This window comes from Rhinopithecus bieti, unplaced genomic scaffold, assembly GCF_001698545.2.
Source record: "Rhinopithecus bieti isolate Rb0 unplaced genomic scaffold, ASM169854v2 scaffold_4553, whole genome shotgun sequence".
NCBI classification, from domain to species: domain Eukaryota; kingdom Metazoa; phylum Chordata; class Mammalia; order Primates; family Cercopithecidae; genus Rhinopithecus; species Rhinopithecus bieti.
Window position 1 is genome coordinate 4,478,803 of NW_016804694.1, and position 24,332 is coordinate 4,503,134.

At 36.6% G+C, this 24,332-nt stretch overlaps 1 protein-coding gene across 1 annotated transcript in view; it reads right to left on the reverse strand.

Annotated features, from left to right (window-relative positions):
* Positions 1-24,332, reverse strand: part of KIF6 (kinesin family member 6) — a 381,950-nt gene that overhangs the window by 250,962 nt on the left and 106,656 nt on the right. The window contains 2 exon segments of the mRNA XM_017870163.1: positions 129-335; positions 17,380-17,509. Of these exon segments, the coding sequence (XP_017725652.1) occupies positions 129-335; positions 17,380-17,509 (337 nt within the window).

The window sequence follows — 24,332 nt, forward strand, 5'->3', positions numbered from 1 at the left end:
AATGGCAAATTTTATGTTACATATATTTTATCATAATTAAAAAAATTCTAATAGAATGCCTGATACATAGTATGTGGTCAACACATGGTAGCTATAGTTATTAATACATCCCACTCTGCCCATTTTACCTGTTCTAAGTAATGCAGTGACAAGTTGATATACTTGGCCTCTGTTAGAAGATGGCCCCCTACTCCAGTCTTCGCGACTCGCTCTGAACCAGCCAGGTCAACCAGATGGAGTTTGGCATGTCGTACTGTTGCAGATCCTGGTTCCTTACTTGACAAATGAATAGTAAAAATGCAGTGGGAACGAGTTGAAGCTTGGTTCATAGGAGTCTATAAAAAATTGCAAAACAAAAATTATTTGAACAATGAAAAATTTTGAAGAATATCGAAAGATTTAAAATAATATTTCTAGTGACAAGACATTTCTCATGAAGCCAACTGTCAACTGGAGCAAAACCACTTGTGACTGAGACCTTTCAAGTAAGTTTTTTGAATGTATTACCTCTTGGATTACTGATGACAAACGTGGATGGGTTGACTCAGAAAGTGAGAAAAGAGTTCTAATGAGGTATAGATCGAGTCCTCTTGCCAATATAACATCATTTCATTACTGTCTATAATCCAGGCATTAACCTTGGCTTAATGCTTGAAAATGCTTAATGTTAATCTCATGGGAAAAGAGGTGAGAATGTGTGTATCAGAAAAATTCATGATCACAATTGTAAACAAAAGCCACAGACAAAGAAACCTACCATCACTGCTACTGCTCAACACTAAAGTGGAGGCCCGGCCGGGCGCGGTGGCTCAAGCCTGTAATCCCAGCACTTTGGGAGGCCGAGACGGGCGGATCACGAGGTCAGGAGATCGAGACCATCCTGGCTAACACGGTGAAACCCCGTCTCTACTAAAAAAATACAAAAAATTAGCCGGGAGAGATGGCGGGCGCCTGTAGTCCCAGCTACTCGGGAGGCTGAGGCGAGAGAATGGCGTAAACCCGGGAGGCGGAGCTTGCAGTGAGCTGAGATCCGGCCACTGCACTCCAGCCTGGGCGACAGAGCGAGACTCCGTCTCAAAAAAAAAAAAAGAAAAAAAAAAAGTGGAGGCCCTAGACAATATAATAAACAAGAAAAAGAAATGGTATAATAGTAGGAAAAGAAGAAATTAAAATGTCATTATGTACAAAAATATATGGTGGTCAACTTAGAAAATGCAAGAGCATCTCCAAACAAATGGCTAAGAACTAAAAAGTTTAGTATGGTTGCTGGATGTGAGATGAATATATAAAATCAATGAGGTTCTAATAACTCAGAGCGACAATCAGAAAATATAATATTATTCACAATGGCAAGAAAGACAATGAAATAATAAGGGATGAATTTTCTAAAGGATGTGTAATTTATAGGAAAAGTGGTAAGATAATATTAAAGGACAAAGAAACCTGGAATAAATGGTATGTAGGATATTAATGCACCATTTCATAGATGGGAAAACTCAAAATTAATCTATATGTAAATGTCTATATATTAACCTATATATTCAATGCAATTGAAATTAAAATGCTACAGGTTTTATTTATAGAAAAAAGACAAATTGATCCTAAATGGCATACAGAAGAGAAATCTTCAAATAAAATGAAAAGTAATGCTGTTTACACTTCCTTACTGAAGTTGCTCCATCAAAAAATAAAAAGAAAAAAATGAAAAGTAATTCTGTGAAAGAAGAACAAGAAAGGAGACCTTCCTGCCATCTATCAAGGTATACCACAAAGCTACAGTAATTAGAACAGTGTGGTGCTGGTGTAGGAGCAGATAACTAGGACAGTGAGACATGCTGTGCTCACTGAGGAGCTCTGTATGGGACAGAGGTGACATCATACCACAGTGAAGAAAGGATGCACTGATTTAATAAATGGTACTGGAATAACCAGCTATCCATCTTGAAAAAAATAAACTTAGATTGGTTCCTTACACTATGCACACAAAGAAATTCCAGAATAGATTAAGACTTTAAGTGTGAAATAACATAACTTTAGCACCAATACAATAAAACATGGAAGTATACTGTAATCAACCCAAGGAGGTAATGGATACTTTAAGACATAAAACACAAAAATAAATTGATTTACACTATTTGACCAAGATAATCCAAAATGTAAAAACTTCTGTGTGATAAAATCCACCAAAAAATTAAAACACTAGAGGATATTTGCAATACATATGGCTGACAAAACGTTAATAATAAATAAAGAACTCGGCCAGGTGCGGTGGCTCACGCCTGTAATTCCAACACTTTGGGAGGCCCGAGGTGGATAGATCACTTGAGATCAGGAGCTTGAGACCAGCTGACCATGGTGAAACCCCGTATGTACTAAAAATATAAATAAATAAATAAATAACCAGGATTGGTGGTGAATGCCTGTAATCCCAGCTACTTGGGAGGCTGAGACAGGAGAATACCTTGAACCCGGGAGGCAGAGGTTGCAGTGAGCCAAGATAATGCCACTGCATTCCAGCATGGGTGACGGAGCAAGACTCCATCTCAAAAATAAACACATACATAAATAAATAAATACATAAATAAAGAACTCTTGCAAATTAGTGAGAAAAAGTAAGCAAAGAATATGACTAGGTAACTCATAAAGAAGAAATCTGGAAATGGTTAATGAATATTTGAAAAAATACTCAAATTTATACATAATCAGAAACACATAACTTAGAACCATAAGGTTTAAAAAATAAAGTCTAACAAAATACATGTCGTTGGAGATATAAGGAAATGGGAAATTTTATGTACTGCTGGTAGAAATATAAATTAAGAATAAATTTTGAGAGCAATCTGAAAATATATGGCAAAGTTCCAAATACGTATAACCCACAGCCATCAATAAACTACTAGATATATTTCCTAGAGAGAAATCTTGGGCAGGTATACATATATATGTGTGTGTGTGTATATATATATATATATGCATGATATGTGATAAGGACATATCTATGTGGACTTTCACTGCAACATTATTAGGGATAGCAAGAAATTGGTGCAAGACACACAACCTAAGTAGACATCTGTGGCAGAAAAGATTAGTAAACTGAGATAATGCAAATTACGGGGATGTTAAAATAAAGCAACTTTGGATAGATTGACATAAATGGATTTCTAAAATAGAATGCTGAGAAAAAAATAGCAAGTTAAATAATGATATGAACACTATGATAGAATTTACATAATTAAAAAAGCAATATTATCTATCATTCATGAAGCTATAACTTAGGTCAGTAAGTACAAAAACATGGACCAGAAGGATACAGCAAATTAATGAGAGCAGTTGTGTTTGTGAGGGATGGAAATGAAAGGCCAAGAAAGGGACTTCAGCTTTATCTGCAATATTCTTTTCATTTAGTTAAAATTATTAGAAGTGAATCCCGGATTGGAAAACATGGATGTTGGTCACATTATTCTCTGTACTTTTTTGTGTTTTACATTTTTTGGAACAAGAAAGAAAGTAATCTGATTCAAGATACAAGTGACAAGTTAGTAGTATCATCCTGTCAAACAACAAAAAAACTAAAAATATTCCAAATGAGTATTCATATGAGTAAATATGTTCAGATCTCCACCTTTGCAAAATGAGATTTAACCAAAAAATTTCAATATGGATGCACATGTATGCAGACAGGGTAACATATTTGAAGGGTAATTCAACCAGAAATTCTTTCTGTAAATATAAATTCTTGATATACACCAAAGGTGATTTACACCAACTAGCAAAATAAACAGATGTCAAAATGCTGGCATAGTTTTGGTGATGATGATGTAGCTAGTGAGTTAAACAGGCCGAAAATTTGACCCATTACTTGTTGCCACAATAACTGTGCCCAAACCTGGCCAGTGTGTGATTTTGCCTGCTAAAGCGGATCAGCAAATAACTGTGCATGTAAAACCGCAAACTCAAATTTAGAACCTAAGTTGAGGTGTTTTGGAAGTGACTGTAAGTTATTTGCAGAACTTAAACATGGGTTTCATTTCACTGTGATAGTCGCGCAACAATAAATCCTACAATACTGTAACAAAAGTCAAACTGACAATCAATATAAACAAATAACATGGAGACTTCTCAACAGCTGTCTTCAGCTTCGAAACTGATATTCTGAAACCACCATAAAATGTGAGCCATAAATTAATATTGGTAGAGTGTACCCATTTCAAAGGAATATGAGATTCACATAAACTAAAATTGTATATTCTGGAGTCTGTAATTAAAATGCAGTAATATGCTGTAGGAGTCCATGCCTACAGTTTTGTAACGTCTCATAAATATTTTCTGCATGAAGTAGCAGTTGGTGTCCTCTTAGATAAAAATTTCTTAAACCTCAGAAAACATTCTTTATGTGGAGCTTTTAAAGTGTGATTGGATGTGCTGGTGTCTGTTCTGTGTTTATTTAAGGATGTCTTTATGTCTCATAGGCATGGCCCTACATTTGTCCTTTTAAAGGTAAAATTGTATTAAAATGTTTCTGAAACTGCCTAAGAACAGATGGCACCATTTAGGCAGATTCATTCAAAGTTAAGCACACATTTTAAACAAATGTGCTTTTGGCACTAGTGGCTGTGCCTTTGGAAAAATTTTAGTGATGATTAATCACCTGCATGCAGAGAGTTTCCATATTTCCCATTAGCCTATATATTTCCTATATGCCTAACTGTGTTAGGCAGTACAGAGACAAGAAGGAAAATAAGACCTGGATGCTGCCCTCAAGGAACTTACAATCTAGTCAGTATCTAAAGCCACAATGTGTGAAATGAGAATGAGCATGAAATGAGAAAGGCAAAATGTGCAGTAAAGAAAGTGATTTGTTCTTAGCAATGAACATGCTGATCCTCTAGGTAATATCTGAAAATGCTAGCCATTCCCTCACTTTAGGAGCTCGCCACCCTCTGCCCACCACCTGCTTTCTAGGGCCAAATACTCTCCAGTCACTTTCTCCTTCTCTATGGCTTTTTCCTTTACTCTGCTCTCTTCTTTGCAGTCCCTAAAAATAGGTGTGTCCTAAGCTATGGTGACCATATCTCCTCCCCTTGGAAACTCATCTTCTACAGCTCAAATCCTCATTGCATAGGCTCTGTAGTGTAATAAAAATCACACACCAAAAATCTCAGAATTTGGTGTCAGATAGCCTGGTTTCAAGTCCTGGTTCTGTCACTTACTAGTGTTAAAAGCTTAAGCAAAATTACATGAAGTAATTTTGATTTTCATGTTTCTAGAATGCCATATTAAGACCTGCTTCGTTGCAGGGAGTTATATTAAATACCAACTGAGTTACTGAGTGCTGAAGTGATCTGCGAAGTGTAAAGGGTCATATTAATGTCACTGTTGATATTCACTTTATTCAGATGCCTCATGTGTCCTTATCTCTTAATTGTTCTGTATACCAGATTAGAATGTCCAGCAGTTTGACTGATCACTGTCATTAAAATGCCTTGCCAGCATCTTGTACATAATGTTCCCAAAACAACCGTATCTCTTTCCCTCCTTCTGTGTGCCATGGATGGATATCCAACTCATCCTACTCTCGTTGGATTTCTCTCCACTTATCTGTATCTCCCTCAGTAGCCAAATATCCTTTACCTCTCACTTGGGTTACTGCAGTCTCTCCCTTCTAGTCTCAATATTTACTCTTGTCCCTTCCAATTGTCCTCCACCTCTCAGACAAAGTACTATTGTAAAAGGCATATTTGATTAATGCCAATCCTATCTACATCCCTGAATTAAACTAGCATGTTCTCTAAGACTAAATATCTCTATTCCTTTCAACTGGGCCTTTTGCAAGTGTTTATCAAAATCCTTTTTAAATATGGTACTCTGGCACTTGAATTGAATATATTATTTTAAAAGTAGCCTAACCACAGCCAAGGACATTGGATGTATTACTTCCTGGAACCTGGGCAATCTAAACCTAATATTGCCAGTAAATAGCACATCACATGAAGTGTTACTATACCAGATTTGCTCCAGCCCTTACCCATGCTATGGAATTTCTTTGGGACACACACACACACACACACACACACACACACACACACACACACTAGTTTACTTCATGACTGCATTTGATTAGTTTTTATGTCAACATTACAATCTATTGGAGCTTGATCTTGTTTTCAATTTTGTGCTATCTACAAATGAAAATATCTTGTATATTCTCATCCAAACAATGTGTAAGACACGGAGCAGCAGGGCAGACCAACAACATTCCAAGAAGACCACCTCTGCTCTCCACCCGGTTAGGTAACAGTTATGGGTATTTAACAATTGACTTCAATTCAAGTACTTTTATATGCCTTCAATTTCTCTTTATAGTCCCAAAGATCTTTTGAGCAATAAAAAAATAAATTGAATTGATTTGATCTATAAAATTTTAAATGCTATCAGAAAAGTGAATGAAATTAGTTTAAGGTAATATCAATGCTGACTTTTCTTAATTGCTTACTGACCATTATCCTTTATCAGTTTCTTTTTTAGGGCTTGTATCAAAATATTAGCTTGTTATCTTGCACATACGTTTTCTTTTTTGGAAAAGGGAGAATATACTTTCTTTTATGGGGTGAAATTTAAAAACCTAGGCTCACTGGACTCCTTACAGAGTCATCATATCTTCAGTATATGGCTAAAGTTATTTTTCCTCTTTCTCATCTCCAGTGTAGCAAAACTTTACTTCTCACTGAAGTTCCATTCATTTGAAAAATTACTTCCAACAAAGCCTCTCCATTTTCCTCTTCCTCCCTCCTAGACTTCAAGCTCCTTGTGGACAGGGACTGTGTCTTATGCATCATTGCCTAGCATAACATAGTAGTGTTAAAAAATGTTTGTTAATTTGTTGACTCTTGCTCATTTCTTGTGTTCTGGAATCTCTATAGCATGCTCCATAATTTCTAAAAATCTTCAAATAATTCTGTGACTACATCGGCAAGCTTTTTAAGCCCATGGAATATAGTTCATTTGAGTCTAAAAATTAGAACTATTTGAAACAGCTAGATTGACTCAAATCTCCCTATCAATCTTGGGCTTCAGTTATTTGTTGTGCCTGATTCCAGAGCTCTTAATCATTACTCTCTACATCTTCAATTGCCTTTTCTCCGGTCTAGAATGTCCTCTAGCTTGTCACTCAAGTATACCCTTTTCCTACTCCCCAAATAAGCCTACTCAAAATTCATTTATCTTCGTGAATTCCCTGGGACTATACCCAATTGGCATTAGCCATTGTGTTCAGAAGAGACATTTAATATTTGTGCATATAGACAGTCATTGATATCCAAACCCTGGAAGAGTCCAAAAAAATTGGTTGTTCCAAATGGAGTTTTAAATGTTCATAAAAAAATCCATTTGGAACATTGTTTAAATTGTGTTATCATGATGAACTGTTTTTTCTAGTGCATAGTGAAGTAGTGGTGTGATCCACTGGGCTACAAATGAATGTTCGGTGTCCAACTCATTTTGTGGCAGTGTCAACAGAATGGCGTAGATTGTAAAAGGTGGCTCAAAAATGACCCTGTCAGACAATAGTGGCTTCAAAATGTTTATACAGAAGGGGCTTGGAGCAGCAATGACTGTGGAGGCAGGGGTTGATGCTGCTTTGTTAGGACACTTCACATAACATCAAATGCCTGCACTGAGGACTGGAGACAGGTGCTAAGGCCCCTTCTACTGTCCTTTATGCCTCTCCCTGGCACTGGCTCAGCTACCACTCTCAGAAGCTATTTCATGTGGTAAAAAAAACCTCAAATCTCATTGAATAATAATCCTTTTCTATAGAGCAGGAGATACTTGTTGGCTGAAAGAGAAATTTGAAAATAAACGGCGATGCTTTTTTTTTGTGGGGTGCGTGTGTGTGTGTGTCCAGCCATTTTTAGTAATGATAATTCTGATTTGGGGGCAAGAATCAATAAGTGAAATATAATTTCTTGGGGTTTACATAATGCTCTTATGGATGTTTGTGAAATTAATTTATTTCTGCTTTTAGTTAAACTTATGTTTTCAATCACTTCAAAAATGATTGTAGACAATTAATGCAGCCTTCAATGATTCAAATAACCTCTGTATATCACATTAAAAGTTTTCTAGGGTATCTTGAATGCTTACTTATTTCTTGCCTTAACTTACACCTTTTATTCCATTCCTGTGTACCAAAATATTTTTTTCAATCACTTTGTTATCTTGGAGTAAAACATCTCAACAGGAATTTCCACTAATCTAGAATAGATCAAATGGAAGAAATCTCATTTCTATTGAACAGGACATTGTAAAGTATATGCCTGAGACTCCTTAAAACAAACCAACTAACAACAACAATAGCAACCACAGGATCTAGAATTCAGCTTTCCACTTTAGTTCTCCTTGTTTGATAACACTTTCTACACGGATACTCTAATTGATCTGTTCCTCTACTCATTTGCTCTATCTGAATTGAAGACTGAAAATGCTAACTTCCATGTGGTTTTTTAAATGTTTTCTGAGTTAGTATCTCAGCCTTTCAGGTTAAACCTCACCCTAAATGAAGTATTACCTAATCCATTACCTATTGGTTAACTGATTCTTTATATAGTTCTTCCCATATTAAATTAATTGAATTAGGAAGCTCACTATGCCCTTGATGTACTCTAACCCCACCTGGAAAAGTGAGATCTGATCAAACCTAGTGGTTTAAGCACATGACCCTATAAACACCTACCTCGATCTTTTCTGGAGGTGTTTCAGAACACACTGCCTAGCAACAAAATATTCCCGAGTGGATATCCCTCTACTGGAATTAATGATCCTAAACTTCTCATTTTTCTTTCTGACTTTTCTGTTTATAAGATACCTGGCTTTTAGAAAAGTAGTCAAAATGATTTTCCCCAGTTGCAGGATTCTAGGTCTTTTTCTTATCCAGCATGTTGTCAAAACAGTTTTGTAAAAGAGAAATAGACTAGACACACCAATTTTGTTTAAAATTTAAAAACAAACTTTGGAACAATCTGGAATATATAAGAATGTTCTAATAATTATGATTTGCCTTTATGATAAGAATAGGTCTAGTATGTTTTATTGTGCATACCGCCTAACAAGTCTGGAATCAATTTGATGGATTTTTGACGTTCACATCCTCAAAAGATCTATTAGCCGATTCAAAAATTTTTAGGAAAACAACGTCAGAATTAGTGGTTCTGTTGAAGCTTCCTCTGTGGATGTCAGGATTCAGATTACTTCCCTAAGGGTCATTTTTCCAAGATTTGGCAAATCAAAGTCAAACACATTTATATCAAAATCTAAGTCGGCTAAATGGTGGTACATACGGGAAATTGGGAAGGATTTTGCCTGTATCTTTAATTGGAACTACATTCAATTATCATTCTTACGTATCATCCTTGAGCTAGATAGCATCATATCCTCCACCAGCATTAAGGTTTGCTCTCTGAACAATGAAAATTATATAACCCAAAATGTCTGCCAAACCCCCTGCTGTATTTTCCACTTGATTGCAAAAAGAATTATAAGCTAAATTTAGCCATCAAAACAGTAACTCATCATAATTGTCCACTCTGTCCATTTTTCATCTTTTAAATTGAGTTTGAATTTTCTTCTCTTTTCTCTTCCTATTAAAATTCAGCTTTTGTTTAAAATTTCCAAGTCTGACTATTCACATAAGTGGAATAATAATATTATGGCGCTAAAAGAGCTAACAATCTTAAGAATTTTAGCAGTTTATTCAAACTGTCTTTTTTATACATACTACATACCTTGGGATTATAGACAATCTGAAACTACTGTTTACTATCCTGTGTATAAACAACTAAGACACACGTAATGATAACACACCAAGGAGAATTTAGATATACATTTGTATGATTTTGTTCTAATGAAAAAAATATATCCCGTGAAACTTCATTGGGATAGCACTCAATGCAATCTTCAACACAAATTTTAGGACAGTGTCACTCAGAGTAGAGATGCCGAAGAAAGAACTCTAGAAGCACAGATGTCCAGTATTAGGCATAACAACCTATTTTATTTTCACTCACAGTTAACTTGTATTTTCTGACTGTATGCCCTTAAGGCTCTTTCTTTAGCTTTGGAATTTAGTGACTTCAAGAGAGGATATCTTGGAATTGAGCTCTTCCAATTTTTTCAGTTATGTCCTTTTCATCTGCAGATTCAAGTAATTCCAAGTTTCAGAAAACTTTTCTCTAGTTTTTCTGTTGCCTTTGTTCTCTCCTCTTCTTCAGGATTTCTAACTATGCATAACTGGATGTTCCTTTGTCTCTCTTTCTAGATATCACCTTCTCTCATTAATTTTTATATCCTTAGTTATTTTTCAGTCACATTTCTTCCTCTTATTCCCCCCCCCCCTTTACCTTCTCTTCTTCTTCCTCCTTCCTATTCGCTTCTAATGGCACTTTCATCTCTTTAATGGCTTTCTTTTTCTCTTTCATTTATTTTCTGAAGTTTTTCAGGTTTGCTTTTCTTTGTCTTGTAATCTTTTTCTTTGGGCTCTTCTATAATATTAAGCTCTTTTTTAAAAAACCAAGATTGTCTTTAAATAACATACTTAAGATTATGAAGAGCAAGCCCCGTGCTCTCTGATTTCATCAGCCTTCAGATATCTGTTTCTCAGCTCTGACACCTACTCCATATGTACAAATAGGTTGTGGGATGCTTTCTTTCTGAGAATTTTATCTTTGAACATGACCATCTCTTTCCTAAAGAGTAGCCGGGAGGATAGGTGAGGAAATATTCATATTGGGTTTACATCCTGAATACTTTTACATTACATCTGTTATGTCTTTAGCCTCAAGAGCATAAACTTTCCTCAGTATTTCACACTAATAGGTCTGGGATGGCTCATAGTTAAGCTCCTTAAATAACAAACTCCCTGAATCCCACTCACCAAAGGCCATCTTCTTTGGCATGAGCCTACATCACTGATCCTAAAAATGGCTTGTATTTAACGTTTCTTCTTTGGATCCACCTTCTAGAGTAAGAATGAATATCTATATAATATTCCCAGATTCTTCCTCCATACTTGCCTGTGTTTCAGATCTCATCACTCTAACCAAAAGATCATTGGATTTGCATTTGAGAATTGTGACCCTTTTTTAAAAGGGAAACTCTATCCTGCCTGAGGTTGGAGGACACATGAGTTGGCTCTCAGCACCCTTTCTCGCCATAATTCACATTCATAGTTTTGGCAGGTTTTCCCATAGTTTGAGGTTATGGCTATTTCTTTGTTTCACTGAAGATGGCTTTTTTCTCCTCTTTCATTTTTTGCTGCTGTTGTTGGTGAATGTCAATAATACTGCATAGAGTAAAAGTGGCTTTCATATGCTATGTTTAATTCGAGACAAGAACTTTAAAGATCAGAAGAAACTCTGGGACTAAATTTTATAGCCAAAATACTATTATTTTAATAATGTATATGGAGTATATAAATCTTAAAGTTCTAATAATAGCTGTTCCATACCACTCTTTTATTTTAATCGATGTTTTAGATCAAATCTCATGGTTCATGTAATACCACTAAATCAGGTTAGAGCAGAATGCAAACTGTGTTATAACACCAAAGCGTTATTTAAAGAACACTGTCTATTTCTCATGTATCTCAGATATAAATTATGAGAACAAGAAAGAAATACTTGTCATATAGTAAGTGCTCAAAATTCAAGTTTCTTTTCTTCTATACCTAGTAGGTATATATAATAGATAAGAAAAGAGGTTAGAATTGTCAATATATCTTTTACTAAGGCTTCTAGCCACTTATCAGGGCCTAATAAGAAGAAAATGCTATTCTTATTTATGTATTTATTTGAGGTGGGGTCGCACTATGGTGCCCAGGCTGGCCTCAAACTCCTGGGCTCAAGCAATTCTCCTGCCTCAGCCTCCTGAGTAGCTGGGATTAAAGGTGAGCCACTGCACCCTGCTAAACATGCTATTCTTATTGTAATAAGATCAAGGCCAAAATGTAGTTTGCCTGTTGAATATTTTGCTCTAACCAGGTTCACAAATTTTACAACAAACTTGCTAATTATGTATAACTAACATATCTTTCAAACAAAAATGTGTGAGGATGTGTTAGTCAGTATCCCTTTAATGACTTTGGAACTAATTGCAACCAAAATCCTCTTGTTTTCCACACACACCACACAAGGAGATTCGGGCTTGAAGTTGTGTTAACAAACACAATCACACAATAAAGCTACTCCTTCCTTCCTGCCCTATCCTTATGTTATTAGACAACACGTCCAAGAACAGCTGTTCCTATAACTCGTATAAACCTATTAACCCCCACTCACACCCCGTCTCCCAACTGTTTGCACTTCCACAAGGTCATACAACTTACTCCAAAAGTTTGCTAATGTGCAAAGCCTGAGAGCTTACAAAGCACATCAGCACAACTCAGATAAATCTAGCACAGATGCTCCACGATTTATGATGCGGGGTTATGTCCCAACAAACCCATCGTAAATGGAAAATACCATAAGTTGAAAATGCATTTAATATACCTAACCTACTGAACATCATACCTTAGCCTGGCCTACTTTCAACGTGTGCAAGAACACTTCTATTAGCCTACAGTGGGGCAAAATCACCTAGCACAAACCCTGTTTTCTAATAAAGTGTTGAATATTTCATATAATTTATTGAAGAATGTACTGGAAGTGAAAAACAGAATCATTGTGTGAGAACTTGAAGTACAGTTTCTACTGCATGCATAACAATTTCACACCATTGTAAGGCTGAAAAATTGTAAGTTGGGGAGTGTCTGTATGTCTTTTATTTCAAGCAAAGACTTAGACATAAAGACTTCTAATCACTCTTGGGGAAATTATTTATTAATCCCAGAAACTTTGTTGATAGGCTAATTATTTGGAAAGTAACCTCTTTCAAAAGATTTGAAGTATCACACACACACACACACAATGTTGAAGTCATCTGTGATGTTCTCAGTACTCACCAACAGGCACAGTGTACCATAAAATCACTTTCAATTCTGGGCCTGCGATTGGAGGTCTTATTACCTGAAATCACCAGGTCTTCCTCTCTCATGAATTCCACAAAACAATTAATCAATAATTGATGACCTACTAGTTGCCAGGTGCTGAGAGAATAGAGATGAACAAGACAAAAGTCTTGTCTTTAAATAGTTGCCAGCTAAGAACTCCAGGGCCTGTCCAAATGTTATTTAATTCAACTGTTTCTATATCCCTAGAAGGTGGGTATAGTTATGCCCATTTTACAGGTTAGAAAGTAGACTTCAGACCAGTTAAGTGACTTGCCCAAGGACACACACTTGGCAAAGGGTGGAGCCAGGGGTAGAAAAGAAGGTCTCCAAAGTTCATGCTCTTCGGCACTACCTGGCGGGGATTGGGCGAGATGGTGAAGAAACCACAGAGTGGAACCAACACTGACTGGAGGAAGTCACCTGACAGTTCACATGGGAAAGGAAGCCAGGTGGGAAGCAAGCAAGCTGCCCACCCAGGCGACCCTGGACTTCCCCAACGTCGGCACTGAGTGTTCCTTTCTCACCAAAGGTCCCCTGCAAGCAGTTTCACAGCAAATGTTTTATACCAGATATAGCATATTATTGCTCCAGAATCCATCCAGGTCAATAACTACACCAGGTAATACCTATATAAGAAATTATATGCTAGACCCCTCGGACACAGTATTCGCTTCCTACAGCTGCCAATACACAGTACGACAAACTGCTGAACAGGACAAAGTTCCAGCCCTCATGGGGTCAACAAATCAATCAGACCCACCCTAACACTTCAAGAGAGAAACAAATAGAAGACATGAACAAAAACAGAAAATGCAAATGGCCAATAAAGATATACAAGAATTTGGTAATCAAAATGCAAATGAAAACAAGATTTCTTTTTTTGTCTACCAAACTGGCAGAATTTTCAAATGTTGTTGTGTTGACAAGGATGCAGAATATAGACCTGCTTGTTTTTTTTTTTTTCCTCTGGGAGTGGGTTTCAACCAGCTTTCTTAAGGGTAAAGCCCAGACTGCTCCCAAATCTAGCCTAAGCACATTTAAAATGCTAAAATGCATATTCCTGGGCTCCACATGGAAAAGATTCTGAATCATCAACCAGCAATGTAATCCAAGAAACTGCATAATTTAACTACCACAGGGTATTCTAATGCAGGTTTTCCTAGAACCATACTTGGACACAGAGTGCCCTAGACCAAGGGTAGGACTATGCCTTCAAGGTAGGGGCAAATGGTCCTATCTATGGCACTACGCATGGCCTGATCATCGAATGCAGACTGCTTTCTTCAATTAGATTTGATGACTTGATAGAAATATTTCAGCTATAAGACAAAAAAGTATCAAGTTATACTCGCTACTGGTGGACCGGACGCTGGGTCACACTCAGTTCAGCTTTTATAATATTTATTCTCGTTGGCCCAGCAATTCAACTTAAAAAAAAAATTTATCCTAGGGACATAATCAGGTTTTATTCAAAACATTGGTAGGATTGCTGAAATTACTTAAGAGTTCTGAATAAATAAGAAGAGGCTGAAGCCACTCTTAATAACTTTTCCTTAAAACGCTGGCTATGGGTAAAGAACATGAAAGGAAAGAGCACTCCACTTTGTGTCCCATTTATTCAGACTTTGTTTTGCAAATGTTTTCTGGTTACCAAGGCAACTTCTGGATTCCTCTGTGTAAATGGGAAATTGGGAACTTCGTTTTTTTAAAAAATGATTCGTTTGTTCTTTTTATCCTGGTAAGCTCGTTCTGTGCTGACAAATTGCATTCTGACAGTTAGGTTGTAATCCAAAACATGCTTTTTTAGAAGACTGTGAATAATAAGGAATTTCTAGGGGTTGACAGTTACTCTTCATTTATATTTTTGTGTATTTGTTTTCATTGCATTCAAGGTATAAACTAAGGTGCTAAATATTGGGTATAATTTTAAAATAATTTAGAAATATACAACATGTCTACAACAATGGCAAGACTTTTACTAAGCAGGCTCTCATTATAACATGGTAATTATTATTACTAAAGAAAAGATAAAAGCAAGCACAGAAGCAACCAAAACCTATTAGACTTGGTTTTTTAAAGAAATCAGTGCATTTAAAGAAACGCACAACCAGCATTATTAGGATTGGACTTCTTCAGGTTTCAGCTATTTATAATATTAAACACTCATCAGTAAGTAATAGGAAAAGACCTGGAATTCTGGCTGGGTGCGGTGGTTCACACCTGTAATTCCAGCATTTGGGAGGCTGAGGTGGGCAGACCACTTGAGGCCAGGAGTTCCAGAACAGCCTGGCTAACATGGTGAAACCCTGTCTCTACCAAAAATACAAAAAAACTAGCCAGGTGTGGTGGCGCATGACTGTAGTCCCAGCTACTTGGGAGGCTGAGGCACAAGAATGGCTTGAACCCGGGAGGCAGAGGCTTCAGTGAGCCATCACACCACAGCACTCCAGCTTAGGCAACAGAGCGAGACTCTGTCTCAAAAAATAAAAAATTAAAAGAAATAATAAAAAAAAAGACTTGGAATTTTGTAAGGTGGTAAGACAGGTAAGTTTCACAAAGGAAGTTCCTTAAAACTTTCCAAAACCACAGCCCGAAACCATGTAATTAGCTAAAGTTCATGTATAACTTTGAAAGAGCAAATGGCCAAGCTTTTAAGCTACTGGAAGTCATGGTGGAACAGGTTAAGGGCCTTTCCATAACCCACTAAAGGTGAGGGAAAGTAATCGGCAAGGATGAGGCCTGTATTTCTCTAGGGATGGATCACCTCTGAAAGAAAGTCAGTTAGCACTGAGGCAGCAACAGGCTCCTCTACTTGTTTTCCTTATAGCAGTTTATGAATCTATCTTTTCTCTTTTTCAGAAGCACTGGTGGACAGGACCCATTTCTATTCTGTATCTCCTGGTTTGCTGTTTATTAAACTATATATGGAGGAACAGGATTTAGTGGAGCATGCTAAATCCTTTGTCATCATATGCCCTAATTCTTACTCAACCTTTATTCGTTAATCTTCAATTATTATGACAAATAAGAGCATCACAAATGATCAAATGGGCAAAATATTGGAGTACTGAGCACAAATACAAATTTGTAAAGCAAAACAAAATATTCTGAAATTTAAAACTATGTGAATGTTGTTTCAGATAAAAATAACAATTTAAGTGTCCTTAAATCCATATATACGGCACATACACTCAACCTTTATAAGTTAGCTAGTCTATTGAAAAATATTGATGCAAAACTGGTAAACAACTGTGACAAAAACAAAAACTAAGGGTCCAAAATAATAACAGATATCAATGCCATGCTTTCACTATCTGAATTTGGTTTGTATTGGTCTATCTTGCATCTAAGGTAGGGTATTCCAGAGGGCAGACATGGGGCTGATGGAGCTTTTTCTTGGACTACTTATCCTTTTAGCTTACTATCCCTACCTAATACCTGCTATCAGAGACAAGGTAAAATATAGAACTCTGGAAGGGTGGTTTAAAAAGAAAATGCCCGTGAAAACAGTAAGCTGTTCATTTGGGGAACTGTTCCCACACCGCTACCACCACCACCATCCCATTCCCTTCACCACAGTGTAGCTGGATGAGAGCTTCATAACCCTCCATCCGCAATCAGAAACCAGTTACAATTTGGGCCCCTGACCAAGCTGGGTCAATCCTAGTTCCTGCATAGAATTCTCAGGTAAAACAGGAACTCAGTTAAATTTGAATGTCAGATTAACAATGAATAATTTTTAATATAAGTATGTTCCAAATGTTGCACTGAGATATACACACTATGGTGTGTTCCCAGATACGCCAACAATAGCTGCAAATGCATAGAGTGCTCCCTATGTTCAATGCATTGTTCTATGTACTTTATACATATTAACCCACTAACTGAATGAAAATATATGGATATGTAAATACATGCTAACATATGGATGATTTCAGGTTAGGAAAATGGACTATCTTTAAATTTTAGAAAATATGCAAAACTTCCTATAATTAGGACATGTAATAAGTTGTCATTAATGTACAAACCAATTTGTATAAAACTTAGAAATATAAAAATAAAAACTAAAAGGTAGATACACTGAAGTAGAAAAAGCAGTGGATTGAGAATATAGGGGTCTAGATTTCTGTTCCTGCTCATTAGCTAGCTGAGTGACCTTGGGAAAGTCTACTCACTTCTCTAGATCTGGGCTGCTTTATCTGCATGTGAGGTTTGGACGAGATTATTTTTAAGGTCATTGTTGCCCCTAGACGTCTATTATATCTTTTTTTTTCCACCCTGGCTTCAGATACTATATCCTACAATGTTGAAAAAACAGCTTGCAGAGAGCAGTTTATTACCTCTGCAATCATTCGGTTGGTGTCTCCTAAAAAAAGCAAATTCAGAGCTTCTTCCTCTGTGGTTGCCTGATGGAGAGTCAAGTTTTTCAGGTGAATGTTCTGATCAGGGTCCTCCAGTATTGTCACTTTCCTAGGAAAATGGGAAGCAAGAAAACAAGATACTGCTGAGAATGAAAAGAATCTGAAGTCTTCCCTACAGGCTTTTAAAAAGCTGTATAGTATGACGTCTTGAACTTATAAAACCAAATAACACACAAGATACCAGACAGCACTGGATTAGAATCAAACACTGACATTCCCTTGACAGTACTATCAAATAGCTTTGAGACTGAAAAATATATTACAAGCTCCTGATTTAAAGCCACCTGTCATTGTAATAATCAGATCGCTAAATCATCTTAGAATGCATATTCTTATTGAATTAAAAATACAAACAGATAATAATTTTCTACCTACATATCAGAAAACTAAGCCATATTTTTTTCTGTATCATGATTCAGTTTCTTACATAGGCAGTGAACTCATTCCTTTGTTCAATTTCGTATCACTTTCAATTTACATGACATTTCAAACTGGTTCACTTACCAACTTAAACATGATGAAAATTGAGGCATCTGTCATCCTTCTAGGAGTTATTCCCTTATCAAGTTTTCTCATCAAGGTGAATAAAAAGTTTTCAAGAAGTCTTATAATAAATATTTAGCTTGCCATTATTATTTTAATGCCTGTCAAATCCGTTTCTTGATCCTTTTTCATTTACAACATACCTTTTCCTTCTATTACATCCTTTTAGTCGGAGCCTTAGATCTGGAATTACATTCATCTATTACAACTACCTTAATGGGCATCCTGATGCCAAGACCGTTTCCTCCCAGGTGAATCCTAACCCTGTTTCCAGAGTTGGCTTGTCAATACTCTCCCTAAAGTACTTTCAGGACTTTCTGCAATGGAGCAAAATTTGGCTAAACTCCTCATACTCTGCTTTACAGGCCTACAGATTTGAGCCATAAAGTTACTAAAGAGAGTTCCTTTCTACCTCTTAAATTTTGCCATCTTGATTTTCTTAAGAATTGTTAAGGAAAGGAAATATTATTATTCACAAATATTGCCAAAGAGTATATCAGGTATCTTCACTTGTTGAAAACATTTGGAATTGACGACACGAAGTAAATGTTGGCATCATCCAGCATTACTTTTCCTTTAAAAGAAAAACTAGCAGATGGACATATGTCATTTTCTTTTTTATAAAACTTATTTAGAATATCTTTAAAATGAAGATTTTGCAAGTATCATAATTTTTTTCATCTTTCCCTTTTGTAAGAAAGTTATCTGGACTTTCATATGTAATTTGTGGGCACTTAAAATCCTAATGGCAGGAAGAAAATGTAGCTCTACCAGCACATCTGTGACCAATATGTCACTAATAATGTCCTCCTTGGCCAAGTTTCAGACTCCTTTTGTTTCCTTCAACAATACCAGCAAAATGGAAAAGATATTTTCTCTTAATGAAAACAAGTGTAATTTATTTATTTTCAACAAGACTCTTAAGTGAGCTTATTAAAATGCTTGGAAAAGAGAAAGGCATTTGAATTGAATTGAAATGGATGAGTTGTATTCTATTTTTAAAAACTCCCTTTATTCCTTAAACTTTATTTCCACCCTGATTTTTCTGAAGTGCTCAAGAAGATTTGGCTAAATTAAATCCCTAGAGATACAGAAGTAATGATTCTTCCTAAACCGACAGATTCTGGGGCTTATAGGTGAAAGAAGTTAAGGAATATTGGAAGATAAAATAACAAAATAAACAACAAGATGGTATATTAAAAGTGAGAAAAGGGCTAGGTGCAGTGGCCCAAGCTTGTAATCCCAGCACTTTGGACACTGAGGTAGGAGGATGGCTTGAGTCCAGGAATTCAAGGCTGCAGTGAGCTATGATTGTACCACTGCCCTCCAGTCTGGGAGACAGAGCGAGGCCTTGCTTAAAAAAAAAGAAAAAAAGAAAAGATGAGAGTTCTGTCTTTGTCATCATGAAGTCAAAAATGAATTCTCTAACTCTGAGGCAAAGTCACCTGTGATACACTTCGAAAGACCAAGACAGATACAATACTATTCTTGTGCAAGTTTGGAAAAGGGAGAGATGGGGTAGCAGGAAACAATTCAAAGGTGGTGCATACACTCACAAGGCACTAAATGTATGTCAGGCACTTGCCTTATTTCATTTAATCCAGGTGTTCCCAAAAGGAACTATCTGTGGATACACATACCCACTCCCACCCACCCCACTCTCTCTAGACCCCCATACACAGCACTGCTGCTTAGATCCCATCCTAAGAGATTCTGATTTGATTGGTCCAGGGTATGGTCTGGGTATTAGAATTTGTAAAAGTCCCAAGTGATTCTCCTGTACAGCCAAGGTTGAGAGCCACTGACTTCATCTTTAATATCCCTTCTAGTAGACACGTGGAGAGGAGGTTTCTGATTTTTTATCTTTACTTTCCATCTAGTTCCACTTCATACTCAAAGGGTAAAATTACTAATTTTCTTGGTTGTATAATAGCTGAAGAAGCTGATGAATCACATCTACTAATAGGTAAGGTCATTGAAAATTTTAAAAGGACTGCCTTTCCAGGGGAAGTTTCCCTTCTACCTCCCTGACCACGCAGCTGGTGGGTATACTAAGCCACACAACATTAACCACACAATAACTAACGCTCAACTGGGAATTACGGGTCTCCCTAAACATCCAAGGGGTTTATATCATTACTGAATCAAAAAATGTAAGTAATAGTAAGGGCACCTAATACCTATATATCTCGCCATTACTTCACTGAAACAGGAAATGCAGAGGACAAGCAAGTATGGAATTCTAACCATGCTCATTTATTAGACAACCTTATTTGGGTCACTGATTTAGGATTATATTTACATAGAATAATTACATGCCTAAGGTAAAAAGGGTTAAATGTGATCAGTGATATTTGGCTAAGCTACTTTTTTCTTCTAAATCACTCAGAGCCTTTGATCTCCAATGTAGTTACTTCAGAACTATTACACTTCTACATTTACTTCCAGGTGCTTGTCCAGCTTTGTCACAAAATACACTTTGTTCATGCCCTTGGCATTTCTTTGTAGAACTTTCGACTATCTCTTGTAACCCATCCCTATGCATTAATATAATGTGTTTCTCACTATTTTCTGATTTCTTGACCACAGAGGTTTTGAAAAGTAAATAAAAAGGCAGGTTAGAGTTTTCTTTCATGGGCTTCCCCCTGCTCAGGGCTCATTTGTGGGCACGCTATAAAAGAGTCCACTTCTGGCATCCTTCTGGAATCTTTGAAACACAACCTTCCCTCACCAATAAGGGTCTCTTCTTGCCAGTTTTCAGATTCTTTTCTGATTTCTGCCCAATCCCTTGGGCATGATGCTTTGGACTTTCCCATATTGCCCTGCCTCCCCATTGAAAATCCTTTTGCACTAAGTCTTGCAGCCAGTGCGTCAGCCCCACCTACGTTCATGCCTTTGCTCATAGAAACCCAGCTTAAGCCATGCCCTGGGCACTACCTATTGCCTGGGAGAGGTAGTTGCGGAATGAGAGTGTTTTAAATTCTACTGCCAGTGAAATGGTTTTTCAAAGTTGAAGGAAATAAGGACCATTACAAAAAGTTTCTCATCAAGTTCCTTCCTTTCCTGGCCCTTTCTTTCCCTCTGTCCCTCACAAATCAATAGCTATTTCCTGAATCCTTAGTCTACCACTTGGTCTGACTATAATTTTCATGGGTTTGAAAGAGGGCTTTATTAGAGTTTCTTAAATAAACATTCTAATTCCAAGATGGAAACCCCCAAACTATTTATTTGATTTTTTTTTTCAACAGGCCTGTGAACAGTTTTCCCTACAAAATGTTTCTATAATATTTAGATTTCAAGTGAAAAGTCACTGATAGCCTTAACTTGGATACCTAAGTGGAAAAGTTCTGCTAAGTGTACTCAGCCTGCTTAATGATGGGGAAGAAGCAAGCTTTGTGTTTTCTCTCTAAACAGAGAATCTTTTCCATTTGGCTAAGTAGTTGGAATTTGTAGGCGCCTTTTAACTGACTGAAACACATATAAAGAGCAATGGGCAGGCTCTTGTTCTCAATAATGGAAGCTATCAGTGAAAGAATCCTCCCCACTCGACACCCTACCTCCACATTTCAGCACCACCAACTTGCTGAACAGGAACTTACTGGGCATTACTGCAATGAACATGGTTTCTAATGTTCATGTTATATATAAGTGTTGCCATGGTGATTTCTATTTTTTATCTACTTGCAAATGTCCCATATGATGGTATAGGTCATGTACTACACAATGGCGCCATGTCTGAGGGGGTGCTATTCACATCATGGGTTTGTACACTTATCATGACAAGTGTCTGTCATAAGGCAATGAAGAGCCTCCTAACAAAACCAGCATACTGCAACAATTTTCCAATAGATGGCAGGGGTGCCTTTTAATAAGTCACATAAAGGTGACTTGAGGTCATACAGACTAGAGGCCACTCTGTCTAGACACCACGACCTAGAGCAATGTCAAGGGCAGGTGGGCCTCATGACAATGGGTGGGGGTGCACCAGGCTCTTCTAAATAACTAGATATGTTTCACATGTTGTAAACATAGTCCCAACACAAGTCACTTAAATAAAGAGAACATTATTTGTCAGTTCTCAATATCCTTTTTTTTTTTTTACCCCAACAGATTTTCTCAGAAGCTCTTTATGGTGAAGGTTTAGGGAAAAAGAGAGATGTAAAGTTTTAGGAAAACTATGTAAGGTGACCCCTCCTTTCTGCATTTAAACAATTTCAAAGGTAGATTTTCTTTAGATTGATTACAACTTTCTAAAAAGTTTCCTCTGTTGTAAAATGTAAATACTTGAAATATGTTTCTTAGGAAAGTTTCATGAACCTGCAACACATTTTTGTGTTGGCATTGACCTAGACAAAATGGGCTAAAAGCAATGGACGTTTTCTCTAACCATTAGTGAGATATTTCGAAAGCTCTTTCTAGTAGCTTGAAAACCGTATCTTTTCTTTGTAGTTTTATCTAACATCATATCTTTTCAGTGACAATGAAGAATATAGCTGATCACGTGACATTTGTAAACTAAAAATAAAATCCTAAGCTCCTTAACCAAGTGAATGGACCCCCTTTTGGCCAAGGGGACCCCAGAAAATCTGACAAACTGAATTCCCAGCCATGACAGGAAAGGCAGTTGGACACGCCTCATTATGCACCCTGCATTTTGAAGTTTCGGCACAACTTACCAGCATTAATGTTAAAACAGAGATCACAAGACTCATAGAACAAACTTTTTGTGGCAATAAGACACCAAATTATAAACAAGGCCCAAGGCCATGCCAGACTAGTGTTAAGTCACACTCTACACACCATAAAATCTAATTAAAAGGTTTTTAAAAATTAACCCAATATAATGTGGCTTGTTTTCCAACCTGACTCTGATGTAGCATCATAGCACAGATAACAGACGCCCCCAGTGTCAACTTCAGCATTCCTTTGTATACTGACTTCAAGTCTTTAGACAAAGCTTATAACTCTTTCAACCAACTGCCAACCAAAGAATCCCTAAAACCCAACTCTGACTTTTAAGTCCCTCCTTTGAGACATTCTACGTTTTCATACTGAACCAATATATGCCTTTCATGCGTTGATTTATGATTTTATAATTCCTGTCTTTCCAAAATGCACAAAACCACTTTCCAAAATGCACAAAACCAATATGTAACCAGATTGCTCAAAATAAACCTCTTTTTATTTTATTTTTATTGGCTCAAAATAAACCTCTTTAAAATGTTTTACAGAGTTTCCTTTTTCTGTTAACATGTTTTAGAAACTAAGTTAGTTAATATAATCTGCAACCTACAACACCAAGTTCTAACTTCTTAAAAAGAGGAATATAGTACACTAACAAATAAAACACTTTATCAGAAGAAGTCCAAACTCAGCACTGCCAAATATTCTGAGTAATTCTTGTGATAATTTTTTCTCTTGCTATCCATATTAATTTCTTTTATTTCAAACTGGCAAATATCTCCTCTAAATATTATCATTTTTACTTCTAATTGACCTTTATTGCTAAATAATAATGTTATTAGACTTGGACTCTTATGAGTCTGAATTCCCAAAGATCTTAACCAACCTCCTAAGGTTATCCTGCTACCATAAGTCTGCCATTTCAGAAGTGCTGGTAATCTGTATATGATTTCTTTCCTGTCTGAAGAGGAACAGAATTGAAATGACCAATGGATAAAATCATTTAATGTAATGTATCCAACAAGGCTCGAGGATGCATAGCAACAATGAGGAACTATCTGCATACTTTCCAGAAGTGTCTGCTGCTTACTGTGCTCGTGTGCTTCAATATGCCATGAAAACGAACATCACCAAAGGGACTCAGGACATAACTGGAAGCTGTTGGCCACTGCTATGGACATGTGAAGCCCGAACAAGAATGATCTATGATCAGCAAAGATAGGACCATACTAGGTGCAATTAATGTATAGGAGAACCAGGAGAACCAACACTTTCTCAGGGGCAATTGCACTATTAGTCACTATAATTTAATCATTTCACTAAGATTTAGCACAAATATGAAACATTATGTTATTTCCATTTTCTTTTTTCAAAATAATCCCCAAATATATTAAAGTTTTAGATGGCTAATAACTTGATAAGAATATCTTTCTGTATTATGTTAATCTAACTAAACTATTCCATGCCCTAACAATATCACTTCACAACCATCAATGGTGCCCAAATCTAATTTATTGAAACATGGTTTATCATACACTTACCTATGACCTGCCAGACATCATCATTTGCATGCTCTTCCAAAAGTGAATATTTTAGATAATCAAAAAACTGTGCTTGTTACACTAGTATTCCTTGCTAATTTCTAA